The following is a 17,848-nucleotide window of genomic DNA, read 5'->3' as shown; positions in this document are numbered from 1 at the left end:
CGCCCATGGCAACGCCAGACCCCGCCACCCAGGAAATCCTCTCACCACCCCCAAGCCCAGGAAAACTCCCTCACCCCTGCCCTGGACTCATTTACTTAGAAATACAGCACACTGTACAACACTTACCTCTCTATTTACATACGCACCACACTTAGCTTCTTACACCATAGATACTTGCATTCTCTCACACATAGCATAGCACAAACTCCATTCACCCTTGCCAAGGCACCCATACACACCACACTAGTTAGGTTAGATAGGCTTTAGATTGGGTTTATTTTATAAATAATTTCCTGTAAACTTGGTTCTCATCTCTGTCTGTGCCTCTGGGAGCTCAGTCACATTTTGGCTGGTTTGTATCATTGGGCAACAATAGTAGATATGCTGTACGTGACGACTTCCATATATACATTAAAAAATAAACATTATAAAGCAGACTTGATGCATTTGACTTGATTATTGTGTATAAAATCTCATAAGTCAAATTTTATGGTATGGTGAAGCGATTGATATTTAAAAATGCCCTAATCTAAAATCAAATACATTGTACATATCCACTGTACTATATAAGCACTGTAGGAAGCATATTTGATGCATTCAGATTAAGTATTTTGCATTAAATACCATAAAGCTCTATTTTCAGGCATGCAAAACTGTAGTTTTTTTTGGCGAAAATTGCCGTTTTGAATCCAAATAGGGCACTTGTGTGATTCATGCAGGTAGGGGGTATTGAACTCGGGTGTGGTGGGGGCCGGAGCAATCTTTTCGACGGACCATAATGACGTGACGCTGCCATGCTGCATGTGCACGGCACTGCACGCATGTAACAGGTTGCTTTCACGTGACGTCACATTGCTGCATCCCGAGAGCACGAAATTCAGATGGATGGCAGGAAGTGAAGTAGCTTAATTACTGAGGATCTGCTGTCTGAAAAAATGCTCATGTTTTGTGTAGTTTACGACACCGTCCAGCTCCCTCTGGATTCTTTGAGCCGCCACCAAGCACAGAAAAGTCTCCACCTCTTCATTTGACCACGGTACTGGTTTGCTTTGCTGGTTGGCCAGCAGCTGCAGTCCGTGAGCATCTGCAACTGTCAGCTGTTCATGTTGGGCGTTTGTTCTGCCTGAGTCACGTCAGCTGGACGGAGTTTATCAGATTTGACCAGTCTTGGGCATGTTACTTTGAAAAAGTAATTCATTATAGTTACTAGTTACTGCTGAGTCATTGTTTGTCATGCCACAGCACATTTTTGGGCAGCGGGGCAATTTTTGAGTAGCCAGTGTTCATTCATTCATCAGACTTGTGTGCATTTCACTGTCGCATTCAAGTAGTAAATTTTGATAAATCGTTGTATAACATTGTCATTATTATAGCTGAAGGTTCAAATTCATAGCAATGCCATTTTCCAAAGCTACCATGCTGTTTTTGACATTTTACTGCATTTGTCCTTCATTCCAAGCAGCAGTCTACCTCCGCTCTTTGCAGTGTGTTTCCAGTCTTTGCAAGTTGATTTGAGATACACAGTCAACATCAGGTGTGTTTTTTGTCATTGTGTCATTGTAATTCAGTGCAACATTTGATAAAAACAGTCAAGTGGGGGCACTACATTATCATCACTTATGATCTTAACATGCTTATACATGCTCTGATTGTTCACAAAGCACCTGACTGGTCCTAATGCCCTGCAGCTTGTCCTACAGAGCACTTGTACTCCTCGATCAGTTTGACATCCCCTGAAAGCCTTTGGCCCACACCGTCACAAAACGGCTGCTGCACCGCCCTCTAGGGGTTGAAACTTTGTTTGCACCTCTGGCTACACCCTATCAGTGATGTGACTGCAGGTACTTTACCTTTGACAGCTGAAACAGTTTATTAAACTTTTAGCCAGTTCAAATGAAACTGAACAGGAAAAATAAGACATAGGAAGAGAATGCCTCATGTATCCCTCCAGCAGAGTTGCAGAGATTTATAGAATCTGTTCACTGATCCCTGAAGCTGTTCTGGCAGCTTGTGGTGGCCCAAGACCTTACTCCTTTGTTGTTTTCTCCTTTAATATGTACTCATCAGTGTTAGCCCGGGAGCCAAAGGGTGATTTTTGAACAAACCTTGTTGCATTGGTAAAAGTTTTTTTCTCAGCTGATTCTTGTAGCTTGGGGTCACCTCTTAAGAATTCAAGAGGGTGCCGAGTGATATCCCTTGAGCATTTTTAAAAACACTAAAATCCCAGAAAAATAGAGATTTATGGTGTTTGTAGGCATCAAATTTGCTTCCTACAGTGCTTATACAGTACAGTGGATATGTACAATGTATTTGATTTTAGATTAGATATTATTATTATTATTATTATTATTATTATTAGGTATTTTAGATATTAACCCCCTCATGCATCTATACAACAATACAGATGAGAACATTACAACAAAACAATACAACAGAATTATTTACATCTAAACTCTATACTTATATTCATATAAATACACACACACACACACACACACACACACACACACACACACACTCAGACCATGTACATATTCAAAACCCTGAGCTGCAGTATACAGTCAAGATGCAGATGTGGCTGTGAGTCCACTGGCTGTTGCTAAGCCTTACTGCCTGTGGACAGAAGCTGCTCTGCTATTTCATCACAAAGTGGCTGCTGTGAAAAAGGTCCACTGTTGAAAATGTTGTCAGACTATAACCAATGACTTCATGCTGTTGGTCCATCTGACCTCCCATCTTCATCTTGGTTTGGTTCACCATTGTTTAGTTGATTTAGTTCTATTTGATGTCCTGTAAAAACACAAACACACCAACAGCTGTAAATGTATAGCAGCTCCTCCACTTTGCATGAACTCCTTCAAAACACAACAGGAAAGTGCACACACAGACTGGGAGTCACACTGCCACGATGCTCCTCATGAAGCCCATATTGAACAAGGCGACTTGTGTGCTGACTGCCAGCAAGCACTGACGCAAACTCAAGTTTAATTGAGTGAACATGAAGAAAACAATGCAGAATACGGTGCTAATAATGAAGCCAGGGTTCAGTGTTGATAGTTTTTTGCCACTGGCTAGGACCAGTGCATCTGAAAGCTACTGGCCCTAACACAATTTTTACTGGCCTGGCTTCCAAAAGTTGTTATTATCAGTATAATTATCAGCTTTTATTTATTCATTTGATTTGTTTATTGCAGGGTTGCATAGACACTGAGTGGCTTATTGTCACAAGGCTTATGTCTGAATTTGTATGAATTCTGGATCCACTGAATGGATATTTGAGTATATCTGATGAGGAGGTGAAGACAACATAAGACCACTCCTGCACTCGTAGGTAGGCAAAAGGGTTTTCATTTGCAGGATTGTATTGTTTTTTTTTTTGTTGTTTTTTTTTTTGTGGCATTTCTGCTTTATTTGACAGTCACAGTAGAGATAGACAGGAAGGGCAGGGGAGAGAGAGAGGGGATGATATACACCAAAGGACCCAAGGTCGGATTCGAACCCCGGTCGCTGCGATTGGGACTAAGCCCTGGTACATGGTACGTGCTCTTAGCCGGTGAGCCACCGGGGGCCCCCAGGATCTCATTGTTAGGGTAATGTTGCAAGTGCACCCGGAGGGATTGGATTTTCACTTTGCAGTGATTTTATTTACTGGTGTGGGTCTGCCAGTGATTCGTTTTGTTTCTGCTGTAAAGGCTTGTTAACAGCTCAAGAGGAGGTGGCAGAATAAATGTAAATGATATACTGTAACAACAACATACATAACAGAAAAGCATATGTGATATATAATGTTGGAAAATAAAATTCAAAAAATAGAGATTGCTATTCCCCACATTTTAAGTATTTAAATCTGCATTTACAGTGTCATAAAAGCCATGGACACTTGCCTTCTTCTGCATCAAGGACAAGAGGGATAGTTGGTAACACCTGCCTGCTTACTAATTCAAAACAGCTAATTGGTGTTTGGCTTCTGTTTGTGAGTCTAACAACTTTGTTACTGACAGTTGATTCGGTGGCTGAGGGAAAATGGGCGATAGTTGAAGAAAAGAAAAGTGCACAATAAGGTGCTAATAACTGGTTTGTAGTAACTCAAAATGAGCCAGTAAGATAATATGTATGTTAACAAGTGACTGATGAGTGGTTAATGTCTTCCCTAATCTAAATTGCTGCTGTGAATTTGAATCATACATATATGCCAAAATGATAATTATTAAAAACAAACAGAAAGAAAAAGTACTTGTGAATTACAAATATCACCATATTGAAAATGAGCAAGCTGTCATTTAAAATTTTAAATTCACCGAAAAGCAACATAACTATTACTGGTACTGCTTTTATTGAAAGGAATGTTTTTAAATAATTATTTATTTTGTAATGATTGTGTTTCCACTTGCTGATCTTTTCCATGTCCTGTTGTTAGTTTTTCCACAGAGACAGAGACCAAGGCAGGTGAAAAACTCATGTTAACATGTTTTTATTTCAGTGGTTTTGTAGGAACTTACCTCTTTCACGGGCATTTCTGCTACGTAATAAAAAGAACTTTGCTGATAGAACAGCTGAAATGAAGCACAAGCACACAGTGGAAATATTTCATTAATGCATGTTGTCATGTTCTTGTTTGTCTGCCTATAGGCGCACACACACACACACACACACACACACACACACACACACACGCACGCACACACACACGCACACACACACATATGCACACACATATGCACATACACACGAGCGCACACACACACACACACACACACACACGCACACACACACACACATATGCACACGCACACGAGCGCACACACACACACACACACACACGCGCACGCACGCACGCACACACACACACACACACACACACACACATATGCACACGCACACGAGCGCACACACACACACACACACACAATGAACACCAAGAAATGTGAAAAAGGATTTGTCCCCGTCATTCAACAGGGCGAGTCGGCCTTTATATTTGTCTTTTGTTCCTGCTAAGTTCTAACGCAGCTCAGGATCTGATTTTATTCAGGCTATCAACCTGATGTGCTGACGTGATTGAATTTTGGCGTCCGCTTTATTTTATTCTAGCCTGTATAACAGGGTTTAACAGGGTTTCAGCGTCAGATGTGGACTTGTTGATGTGTAACTTGCGCATTTATGCAGTTGGCAATACGTTGCCAAGCATTCTGCCTTCTCTTGGCCACGCTGTTCGATTTAGTGTGTAAATGTTGTTTTTCCTCCTCATACTTTTCCAGTATAATACGCTGCTTCTCCGCCGTGAAACACATTGTGCGTTTTTCCTTGTCACTCATTTTTGTGATTGGTCTGCTGCCTCAGAGCCCGCCCCTTATACATGCACGTTCACGGCCCTTGATGAGGCAAACCTGGATCGAGTGAGCGAGTTGATAACCAGCGTCGTGATACTGGTTATCCCTGAACACCATGATCTTGATTAGTCTAGCTGGATAGGTCTGAGAGATCAAGGGGAAAACTAAGCTTGCTTCATGATCCAGGCCTCAGGAAAGTGTAACTCTTCATAACCTTGCATATGTGTTGATTAAGGACTTGGAACAAGTGGAATGCAGGTTACTTACAACAAATCAAATAAAAATACTCACCAGAACACACACAAAAAAACAGAGAAACTACAGCCATCACCGCAGCCAGCACACCAAGGTAAAGCAGAAGTTCAACTGTTAAAAAACAAAGGCTTAGTCAGTGCTAAAACTCTTAGTCTTCCTTCAAAGTCAAGCCACAGTTCACAAACCAGATTACCACTGGAAAATATATCAACAGCAACAAACTTGTGTTTGCAGTACAACACTGTGCCATAGATTTAATGTATTCTTCAATTTGTGAAAACAATGCAAAACATTCAAATCACCTTACCTATGAACCAAATCAAGTTTTGATTTTCAACACTCAAATAATACAAAATAGTACTGTAAAACACTAACATTACATGAATTATGATTAATACATAAAATGAATTAAACACATTTGAAAATGAATATGTGGGTCAAAGTTCAATAAATAGGAACTCTGACCTTCACACACGTGATTTTTTTTTTCATTCTTTACTATTTTAAATGCACAGAAAAGCAACACAACTATTACTGGTACTGTTTTTATTGCTACAATTGTTTTTAAAAAATTTTTTACTTTATTTTCCAGTGCCATAGGAGCCATAGAGACTTGCCTGGATCATGAGAAGGTGATAGTGCTCTGCCATTGGCTGCAGAGTTTTAGTTTAATTTTAAGGTCAGAATAGATAGAAATTAGCATGAAACACCTGCAGGCTAATCCCTGTCTCACCTCAGTTTGTGAGTTTTACTGCAGACGTGAGGGACGCAACAACAACCAAATGCTGCTGGTGTCTGTGGGAACTGGCCTTTTACTTCAGCTGCTAAATTCCTACTGCTTTATTCAATTTTATTCTAAAAACCAGCATGTGCAAACTGGGAATCTGGCTGCCACTGTGGAAACTGAAGGAAAACCATTTTCCTGCAGGTCAGTGTTGAGTCCTAATGACAACCTGGAGGTGCTGTTTGAAGCTGAAGGTGTGGTGGTGAATGCAGGAGTGTGCTCAGTCACTTTATAGCATTGTCAGTATCATGTTGATGCTGAGGTGAATGGCTGACTAGAGAATCAACATCTGTAACAAGTAAGAAACATCTGTAAACCCTGACATGTCAGTCAATTCATTCCCACACTTACAACGCATGCAGTTCCCTTTAAAGAGGGAGTCAACAGCAGCAGAAATCTGGTGCTGCGCTGCCCTCTAGGGGCTGAAACTTTCAGACATGTTGCACTTCTGGCCACATCCAATCAGTGACCTCACATCGCTGGAGCACTTGAGTTCAAACAGGAATGTTTTCAGGAGCTGGAAAGTTACTAATTACAGCTACACTGCTTACTGTGGGTGAGGAAAGTCTTTGAGTAAAGCCACTAATTTGATCACTTTCACTGTCACAAGTTCAAAACCTAAAACTAAATACTTCCATAAAATATCTTGATCCACTCCCTCTTCATTTTTCTTTGGATAAAATGATTGTGTTTCCACCTGCTGATCTTTTCCATGTCCTGTTGTTAGTTTTTCCCCAGAAACAGAGACCAAGGCAGGTGAAAAACTCATGTTAACATGTTTTTGTTTCAGTGGGTTTGTGGGAAACACTTACCTATTTGACTGACACAAACTGAAATGAAGCACAAACACACAGTGGAAATATTTCATTAATGCATGTTGACATGTGTTAGCTTGTCTTTCTGTAGGCACACATACATACATACACACACACAAACACACACAAACACACACACACACACACACACACACACACACACACACACACACACACACACACACACACACACAATGAACAGGAAAGTGTAACTCTTGCATTTGTGTTGAATAGGACACTGGAACAAATGGAAAGCAGGTTACTTACAACAAATCAAATAAAACTAGACTTTATAAAGTTTCTGAAGAAACTTTGATGTGCTTGCCTTGCGACCGCCTGGACATGCACTAAACCGCCAGCCCTATGCTGTTTGTGGGCTGTGTAGTGTTGTGGCTCTTGCCCAGGCGGGGAATTGTACCCTGGTCTCCTGCATGGCAGGCAGAGACACTATCCACTGTGCCACTGGGGCTTGTGTGGGCGGAGCCAGAAATGAGGCTCTAAGAAGCACACAGCATGAGTGACAGTGCTGCTTCTGTGAAAAATCACCTAAAAGTAGTGGTCAAACAAATGCTTTTTTCTCAGTGATAGTAAGTCCGAGCAGAAAATAAAATGTACCATGAGAAAGGTAAGGCTTTGGGCTTTTAAACTGTGTAAAATTATTTTCCAACTCCCAAAAATGCCCACCCTAGAGCGAGTTGAAAAAGTGTGTCTTTCTGCTTCTCTCCCGAGACTTTGCATTCCAGATATAATGGGAGTCTATGGGGGAGAGAGCTGGCACTCCTGCCTCGTTAAGGGTCACAGTTTAAAAAGTTGAAGCTACTTTGCTTTTGTATTTACATTTCTCAAAGCACAACTATTTTTCCTACAATTTGATCCCAAATTTATGCATGTGGAGTGAAAATTGTGGCCAGCAGAGCAAGTTAAAAGACAAAAGTTTTAGACGATTTTTAAGGGCTGCTCCACTCTAGCCCTCAGGAATGCCACTCTAGCTCACGCAATACACACTCATTCAAAAGTAAGAGGCGGCTCAAAAATAACTCCAAATTTAAACTGTGTTTTATGGCAAACTAAAACAGACATGAAGAATTGAAGATGACACACATAAAGTTGAAGGTCTGCTGAGTCATTTAAGCTTTGAATGGAGTCTGTGGGCCAAAGAACGAGGGAGCTGTGAGGCTTTGAAAATGCATGAGTGTCTGCCGATTTCCCATTACTTTTCAACGAGGGCAAAATCGTGATTTAAATCGTGAATTACGAAAAATCGCAAAGTCCGATCGGTTTGAAAATCGATACACCGATTCTTCTCCACAAGACGCACGTTTTTCGTATTTGGTGCGTGGATGGAGGTCCAAAGCTCTGGGCCCTGGAGCCTTCCAAAGTTTTGGTCATTCATTTCCTATGGCCGAAATTTTCGGGAAAATTGGAATTTTGAGAATTCCGTGAGTCAGATTCCTTATAAAAGTAATAGCACACTTCTACCAATGGGGCCGCACATTTTCCCAATTCATTGTGTGGGCCTAAAACGAAAGCTATAGGAGGAGTAGCGCGCCGAAAAATTTGTGGAATAATAATAATAAGAAGAAATCTGCAAGATTTTAAGATGTGTTGCCTTTTCAAGGCAAGCAAATAAATACTCACAATAAACCAGAAAAATAAACAGAGGAACTGCAGCCATCACCCCAGCCAGCACACCAAGGGAAAGCATTAGTGTACCTGTTTAAAAACAAAGGCTTAGTCAGTGCTAAAAATCTGTTAGTCTTCCTTCAAAGTCAAGCCACAGTTCACAAACCAGATTACCACTGGAAAATATATCAATAGCAACAAACTTGTGTTTGCAGTACAACACTGTGCCATAGATTTAATGCGTTCTTCAATTTGTGAAAACAATGCATAACATTCAAATCTCCTTACCTATGAACCAAATCAAGTTTTGATTTTATTTTTAAGTCAAGTATTGTTCAGTTCTGATGTTAAAAACCTCCAATTAAAATCTCCCAACTTTCTGAATTTTCAGCCGACTTTCAAGCAGTTTTGTTTGTCATTAATGTCAGGATAATTGTTCTGGACTTGTACACTCTGACAGCAGAATATTGTTCTGCTTCTCTGGGGTGTTAATACAGTGAGACAGTCATAGTGATAAATGGGTTGTTAAAACATATTGTTATATATAGGCCCACAGTTACAGTTTATAATTTAAATGTATAAGGACTGTGCATTTTAAGTTGCATTATTTTGTGGCATAGTTTCATTTCATTTTCTACCTTTTTGATGTTTATTGTCTGCCTGTCGACAACCTTGTTGCAAATATCTGGCTTTAGACAGACCTCCGTGAACTTTAAATCTGACCAGTGGGGATGTATACAATGTTTTAATGCTCTTAATGAACTTTTCATGAAAACCAAACTTTTCCATTAACTGAACTGCCCATCCCACGGAGTCAAAAGCTTTTTTGGAATCCAAACTAAGTCAAACAGCTCTGAGTTTTTCCTTTTTTATATATTCAATTGTGTGGAGGCTCCTCCTAATGTTATCCTGGGTCTGCCTACCTCCAATAAATCCAGTCTGATCCTCCTCTGTCAATAAGGGCATCACTTCCTCCATTCTTTGAGTTAAAATAGCTACATGAAATTTATTATCTTGATTTAAAAACACTGATTGGACTATATGACCCACATTCCATTAAATCCTTTCCCTCTTTTGGAATTACCGAGATAATAGCCTCCCTCCCTCAATGTATAATTAAAGCTTTTGTGTAATATTGGTAGTAAATGCTGCCTCAATGATTTATGCCATTCTGCTGGAAATCCATCAGTCCCTGGATATTTGTTGTAAACACTGCAGCAGCAGCAGCAGCAGCAGCAGCAACAGTTGCAGTCGACACACTTCACCTTCATTAATATCAGGTTCGATTTCCTGTGTTTTTTCTTCCCATTGCACTGATAGCTGGACAGTTGTCATGTGCCTGTGCAGGTTGTTTGTGGAGCCGGCTCGATAAGAGATTTTTTTCTTGCAGACTCTACACTCTGCCTTTCTATTGTCAATAAAACTGAAATGGGTCCATATTTTACTCCTTTTCCTGCTGTCACTCATTTTCTTCAGTACACCTTCCCAGCGCGTTCGTGTTGTCTCTCCTTGTGGCCCCTTGCTCTCTTTCTCTCTCGTCTCCCTCCCTCCTATTGTCCTGTTCGTGTGTGTGTGTGTGTGTGTAACTGCTGCTCCTCCCTCCTCTGCACAGCGCAGACAGAGACGACACCACACATATTGACCAATCATGTGCGGCTTGAAGGGAAAAAAAGTGAGCTCTTAGAACCGGTTCATTCGCGAACAATCCATCACTATGTTTGAGTAAATGTCTTCTCTCAACAGTTCTCCCTTTTTATGACTTCTTAGTGACTGATTTCGGCCCTTTTCTTTTCCCCTTTCTATTGCCTAGCTAAGAAAAAAACGTTCAAGCTCAATGAACTTGATTACAAGGGAATTTTTAGCAGTTAAGTCTCGATCTGAATTTTTACGCAGCTATCTACGTCGCTCAACCAGAAGCCGACCAGAGTTTTAGTTTCATTTTAAGGTCATAATAGATAGGAATTATCATGCAACACCTGCAATCCCTGTCTCACCTCCGTTTGTGAGTTTTACTGCAGACGTGAGGGACGTAACAACAACCAAATGCTGCTGGTGTCTGTGGGAACTGGCCTTTAAATGATTGTGTTTCTACCTGCTGATCTTTTCCATGTCCTGATGTTAGTTTTTCCCCAGAGACAGAGACCAAGGCAGGTGAAAAACTCATGTTAACATGTTTTATATTTCAATGCTTTTGTGGGAAACACTTACCTATTTCACTGACAAATCCACCACGTAATGTAAAGAACTTTCCTGCTATAACAGCTGAAATGAAGCACAAACACACAGTGGAAATATTTCATTAATGCATGTTTTTGTTTGTCTGCCTGCAGATACGCACACACACACACACACACACACACACAAACACACACACACACCCAAACACACACAGACACACACACATGCCCAAACACACACACACACACACCCACACACACACACACACAGTGAAAATGAGGGACGTGTAACTCTTCATAACCTTGCATATGTGTTGATTTAAAACTTGAAACAAATGGAACGCAGGTTACTTACAACAAATCAAATAAAAATACTCACCAGAACCCAGAGAACAACCCAGAGAAACTGCAGCCATCACCACAGCCAGCACACCAAGGGAAAGCATTAGTGTACCTGTTTAAAAACAAAGGCTTAGTCAGTGCTAAAAATGTATTAGTCTTCCTTCAAAGTCAAGCCACAGTTCACAAACCAGATTACCACTGGAAAATATATCAACAGCAACAAACTTGTGTTTGCAGTACAACACTGTGCCATAGATTTAATGCATTCTTCAATTTCTGAAAACAATGCAAAACATTCAAATCACCTCTGACCTTCACACACATGTGATTTTTTTCATTCTTTACTGTTTTAAATGCACAGAAAAGCAACAAAACTATTACTGGTACTGCTTTAATTTCTAATAATGTTTTTTTTAAATTATTATTTTTACTTGTGTATTTTCCAGTGTCACAGAAGTCATGGAGACTTGCCTGGATCATTAGAAAGTGATGGTGCTCTGGCATTGGCTGCAGAGTTTTAGTTTCATTTGTTTTTTTGTTTTTTTAATTCCATTTTTTCAAAGTTTTATATGAACAGGAGTGTAAATCAAAAGGAGAGAAATACAAAACTAAAAAAGCTGATGAAGAAATATATAAAATACATAAAAACAAATATTATACATTGTTATCATGAGAAGAAAAACAAATTGCAAATAAAATATGGGGAGAGAGAGAGTGAGGAAAGAAGGATTTCACCAGAAAATGCAACAGAATGTTGATTGATTTTTATACAGAATTCAAAACAGGTTGTCATCTCTTTGTGTAAGGTATATATCTCTGTTTTCCCAGAGAGCATCACCTTTGTCTCTTTGCAGTCTTAAGCTGAAGGTCATCTGTTCCATGCACTGAATGTTTTTAATTCTATCTTTCCATTGACTGACAGTTGGAGGTTCCCTACGAAGCCAATGTTTTATTATGGGCTTTTTCCTCGCCACCATGAAGACTTTTAAAAGATATCTGTCATTTTTAGGTCATTCTAAGTCCAGGCTCCCTCATTAGCATGAAACACCTGCAGGCTAATCCCTGTCTCACCTCAGTTTGTGAGTTTTACTGCAGACGTGAGGGACGCAACAACAACCAAATGCTGCTGGTGTCTGTGGGAACTGGCCTTTTACTTCAGCTGCTAAATTCCTACTGCTTTATTCAATTTTATTCTAAAAACCACCGTGTGCAAACTGGGAATCTGGCTGCCACTGTGGAAACTGAAGGAAAACCATTTTCCTTCAGGTCAGTGTTGAGTCCTAATGACAACCTGGAGGTGTTGTTTGAAGCTGAAGGTGTGGTGGTGAATGCAGGAGTGTGCTCAGTCACTTTACAGCATTGTCAGTATCATGTTGATGCTGAGGTGAATGGCTGACTAGAGAATCAACATCTGTAACAAGTAAGAAACATCTGTAAACCCTGACATGTCAGTCAATTCATTCCCACACTTACAACGCATGCAGTTCCCTTTAAAGAGGGAGTCAACAGCAGCAGAAAACTTGTGCTGCACTGCCCTCTAGGGGCTGAAACTTTCAGACATGTTGCACTTCTGGCCACATCCAATCAGTGACCTCACATCGCTGGAGCACTTGAGTTCAAACAGGAATGTTTTCAGGAGCTGGAAAGTTACTAATTACAGCTACACTGCTTACTGTGGGTGAGGAAAGTCTTTGAGTAAAGCCACTAATTTGATCACTTTAACTGTCACGAGTTCAAAACCTAAAACTAAATACTTCCATAAAATATCTTGATCCACTCCCTCTTCATTTTTCTTTGGATAAAATGATTGTGTTTCCACCTGCTGATCTTTTCCATGTCCTGTTGTTAGTTTTTCCCCAGAGACAGAGACCAAGGCAGGTGAAAAACTCATGTTAAGATGTTTTTATTTTAGTGGGTTTGTGGGAAACACTTACCTATTTCACTGACACGTACTCTTATAAAAACTGAAATGAAGCACAAGTACACAGTGGAAATATTTCATTAATGCATGTTGTCATGTTTTGGTTTGTCAAACAGCAGATATGCAGGCACACACACACACACACACACACGCACACACACACACACACACAGAAACACACACACACACACACACACACACACACAATGAACAGGAAAGTGTAACTCTTCATAACCTTGCATTTGTGTTGAATAAGAAGTTGGAACAAATGGAACGCAGGTTACTGACAACAAATCAAATAAAAATACTCACCAGAACCCAGAGAACAACCCAGAGAAACTACAGCCAGCACCACAGTCAGCACACCAAGGTAAAGCAGAAGTTCATCTGTTTAAAAACAAAGGCTTAGTCAGTGCTAAAACTCTGTTAGTCTTTCTTCAAAGTCAAGCCACAGTTCACAAACCAGATTACCACTGGAAAATATATCAACAGCAACAACCTTGTGTTTGCAGTCCAACACTGTGCCATAGATTTAATGCATTCTTCAATTTGTGAAAACAATGCAAAACATTCAAATCACCTTACCTATGAACCAAATCAAGTTTTGCTTTTCAACACTCAAATAATACACAATCATACAGTAAAACATTAACATTACAAAATTATGATTTATACTTAAAATTAATTAATCACATTTGAAAATGAATCTGTCGGTCAAAGTTCAATAAATAGGAACTCTGACCTTCACACACGTGTGATTTTTTTCATTCTTTACTGTTTTAAATGCACAGAAAAGCAGCGCAACTATTACTGGTACCACACTGAGTGCCCTGGAAAGTTACTAATTACAGCTACACTGCTTACTGTCGGTGAGGAAAGTCTTTGAGTAAAGCCACTAATTTGATCACTTTAACTGTCACAAGTTCAAAACCTAAAACTAAATACTTCCATAAAATATCTTGATCCACTCCCTCTTCATTTTTCTTTGGATAAAATGATTGTGTTTCCACCTGCTGATCTTTTCCATGTCCTGTTGTTAGTTTATCCCCAGAGACAGAGACCAAGGCAGGTGAAAAACTCATGTTAACATGTTTTTGTTTCAGTGGGTTTGTGGGAAACACTTACCTGTTTCACTGTCAAATCCACCACGTAATGAAAAGCTCTTTCCTGATATAACAGCTGAAATGAAGCACAAACACACAGTGGAGATATTTCATTAATGCATGTTGTCATGTTTTTGTTGGTCTGTCTGCAGTTTCACACACACACACACACACACACACACAATGAAAAAGAAAGTGTAACTCTTCATAACCTTGCATATGTGTTGATTAGGAAGTTGGAACAAATGGAACGCAGGTTACTGACAACAAATCAAATAAAAATACTCACCAGAACCCAGAGAACAACCCAGAGAAACTGCAGCCAGCACCAAAGCCAGCACACGATGGGAAAGCAGAAGTGTACCTGTTTAAAAACAAAGGCTTAGTCAGTGCTAAAAATGTGTTAGTCCTCCTTCAAAGTCAAGCCACAGTTTACAAACCAGATTTCCACTGGACCAAGGCAGGTGAAAAACTCATGTTAACATGTTTTTATTTCAATGCTTTTGTGGGAAATACTTGAAGGTTTCGCTGCCACTTCTGCTACCAAATGAAAAGATCTTTCCTGATATAACAGCTGAAATGAAGCACAAGCACACAGTGGAAATCAGGGCTGCTTGACTATGGAAAAAATCATAATCCCGATTATTTTGGTCAATATTGAAATCACGATTATTTACGCGATTATGTCTTTGAATTTGGAACAGCATTTATTGAACATGTTTGGAACAGCATTTAGGGCCCACTCACATTGGCAAGTTTGGCCCCGTGTCGTGCTAAAGCCAAAACCCCCCCTTCCCCAGTCCCCGCTGGCCTGCACTCACATTACCTAAAGCCCAAATGCGGCCAAGCGTGATTGCCCCCGGTGTGCACGTCATCACGTTGAAATACGACAACAGGCATGGTCCGATGTCATCATAAATCAATGTAGTTCAAATACATTCTAATCAGACATGGGATGTTTATTTACCTTGACAGTTTCGGAGGTAACTTCCTCCTTCAGAAAGGCCCAACTGACAGCCGGAGCGGCACCTGTCAGATCCGGCAGACCGGGTGGCCGCGCACCGCGCAGTACCGCAGCCGGTGCCGGCCAGCACCAGGTCTGCCGGATCTCCGCGCACTCAGACTGCCGTACTGTCATTATAAACCGACTTTTGTTTATATGCGGTTGCAGCAGCACGATGGACAGCGACACAAACAACATGGTTGATTATTGATTGCGCAGCGCGGCCATTCACCGGTAATCGTGCTGCGGCCATTAAACAATTTTGCAGAAGCAGGAGGAAACTTGCATCATTTATGTTCGCGCACTGCGTGCGTGACCGTGCATGTGCTCGTGTATACGCCCGTACCATGCAGAAGCACACTCCGTCCAACCGTGCCAGAGCGGGGGAAGTGTGCTGTATTCAAGCACAACACGGAGCGATCACACTAGTCAAAGAATCCGGATTTTAGGGGCAAACGTGCTTGGGGCGGATTAAACTTGCCAATGTGAGCAGGCTCTTATTGAACATGTTTAAAAAAAAAACACACACACACTTTCCCGTTAAATATATAAAAATATATTGTAATTTGTATCTTGTAATTTTTGCAGATTTTACAGAATATGTGTTTCTGCTCCACATCGTTTTCTTCGAATCCAAAATGTTCCCACACTAATGAAGTGGTTCTACCTTTTTTATCAACCAAGTGACGCTGCTCAGCCTCACCATCTGCCATCTTCACACGCGCTTAAATCGCCGGCCTGGATCTCCACTCTCCACACACGCGGGGGCGGGGGAGTAGCGGTTGAGTTGCGTATGCACGTCTCAGAACGGAAACTGACAAAAGAATCGTTTTTCCTCGATTATATGAATTTTGAGATCGTCTGGAGCCAAAATCGTAATCACGATTAAAATTCGATAAATTGAGCAGCCCTAGTGGAAATATTGCATTTATGTCATGTTTTTGTTTGTCTGCCTGCAGATGCGCACACACACGCGCGCACGCACACATCACACACACACACACACACACACACACACACACACACAGAGAAACACGCACACACGCGCGCGCGCACACACACACACACAATGAACAGGAAAGTGTAACTCTTCATAACCTTGCATTTGTGTTGAATAGGACATTGGAACTTAATGGAAAGCAGGTTACTTACAACAAATCAAATAAAAATACTCACAATAAACCAGCCAAATAAACAGAGAAACTGCAGCCATCACCCCAACCAGCACACCAAGGGAAAGCATTAGTGTACCTGTTTAAAAACAAAGGCTTAGTCAGTGCTAAAAATGTGTTAGTCTTCCTTCAAAGTCAAGCCTCAGTTCACAAACCAGATTACCACTGGAAAATATATCAACAGCAACAAACTTGTGTTTGCAGTACAACACTGTGCCATAGATTTAATGCATTCTTCAATTTGTGAAAACAATGCAAAACATTCAAATCTCCTTACCTATGAACCAAATCAAGTTTTGATTTTATTTTTAAGTCAGGTATTGTTCAGTTCTGATGTTAAAAACCTCCAATTAAAATCTCCCAACTTTCTGAATTTTCAGCCGACTTTCAAGCAGTTTTGTTTGTCATTAGTGTCAGGATAACTGTTCTGGACTTGTACACTCTGACAGCAGAATATTGTTCTGCTTCTTTGGGGTGTGCATTCAGTAAGACAGTCATAGTGATAAATGGGTTGTTAAAACATATTTTTATATATAGGCCCACAGTTACAGTTTATAATTTAAATGTATAAGGGCTGTGCATTTTAAGTTGCATTATTTTGTGGCATAGTTTCATTTCATTTTCTCAAATCAAAAGTCAAAAGCTTTTTTGGAATCCAAACTAAGTCAAACAGCTCTGAGTTTTTCCTTTTTTATATATTCAATTGTGTGGAGGCTCCTCCTAATGTTATCCTGGGTCTGCCTACCTCCAATAAATCCAGTCTGATCCTCCTCTGTCAATAAGGGCATCACTTCCTCCATTCTTTGAGTTAAAATAGCTACATAAAATTTATTATCTTGATTTAAAAACACTGATCGGACTATGTGACCCACATTCCATTGAATCCTTTCCCCTCTTTTGGAATTACCGAGATAATAGCCTCCCTCCAAGATGGAGGGAAAAGCCCCTCCCTCAATGTATAATTAAAGCTTTTGTGTATTATTGGTAGTAAATGCTCCCTCAATGATTTATACTATTCTGCCGGAAATCCATCAGTCCCTGGATATTTGTTGTAAACACTGCAACTGCAGCAGCAGCAGCAGCAGCAGCAGCAACAGCTGCAGTCGACACACTTCACCTTCATTAATATCAGGTTCGATTGCTTATGTTTTTTCTTCCCATTGCACTGATAGCTGGACAGTTGTCATGTGCCTGTGCAGGTTGTTTGTGGAGCCGGCTCGATAAGAGATTTTTTTCCTTGCAGACTCTACACTCTGCCTTTGTATTGTCAATAAAACTGAAATGGGTCCATATTTTACTCCTTTTCCTGCTGTCACTCATTTTCTT

The 17,848-nt window shown here is 40.5% G+C and overlaps 1 protein-coding gene across 1 annotated transcript in view; it reads right to left on the bottom strand.

Moving 5' to 3' along the window:
- LOC115371761 (uncharacterized) overlaps positions 1-17,848 on the bottom strand; it is a 311,531-nt gene that overhangs the window by 52,867 nt on the left and 240,816 nt on the right. Inside the window, exons 20-22 of the mRNA XM_030069276.1 lie at positions 14,370-14,423; positions 11,361-11,435; positions 11,013-11,066 (exon numbers count right to left, since the gene is read on the bottom strand). Coding sequence (XP_029925136.1) covers positions 11,013-11,066; positions 11,361-11,435; positions 14,370-14,423 — 183 coding nt within the window. The remainder of the gene's footprint in view (positions 1-11,012; positions 11,067-11,360; positions 11,436-14,369; positions 14,424-17,848) is intronic.

Source organism: Myripristis murdjan, chromosome 14 (assembly GCF_902150065.1).
Source record: "Myripristis murdjan chromosome 14, fMyrMur1.1, whole genome shotgun sequence".
In the NCBI taxonomy this organism is placed as follows: Eukaryota; Metazoa; Chordata; class Actinopteri; order Holocentriformes; family Holocentridae; genus Myripristis; species Myripristis murdjan.
The sequence above is the reverse complement of the archived record's forward strand: the minus strand, read 5'-3'. Positions and strand labels throughout refer to the sequence as shown.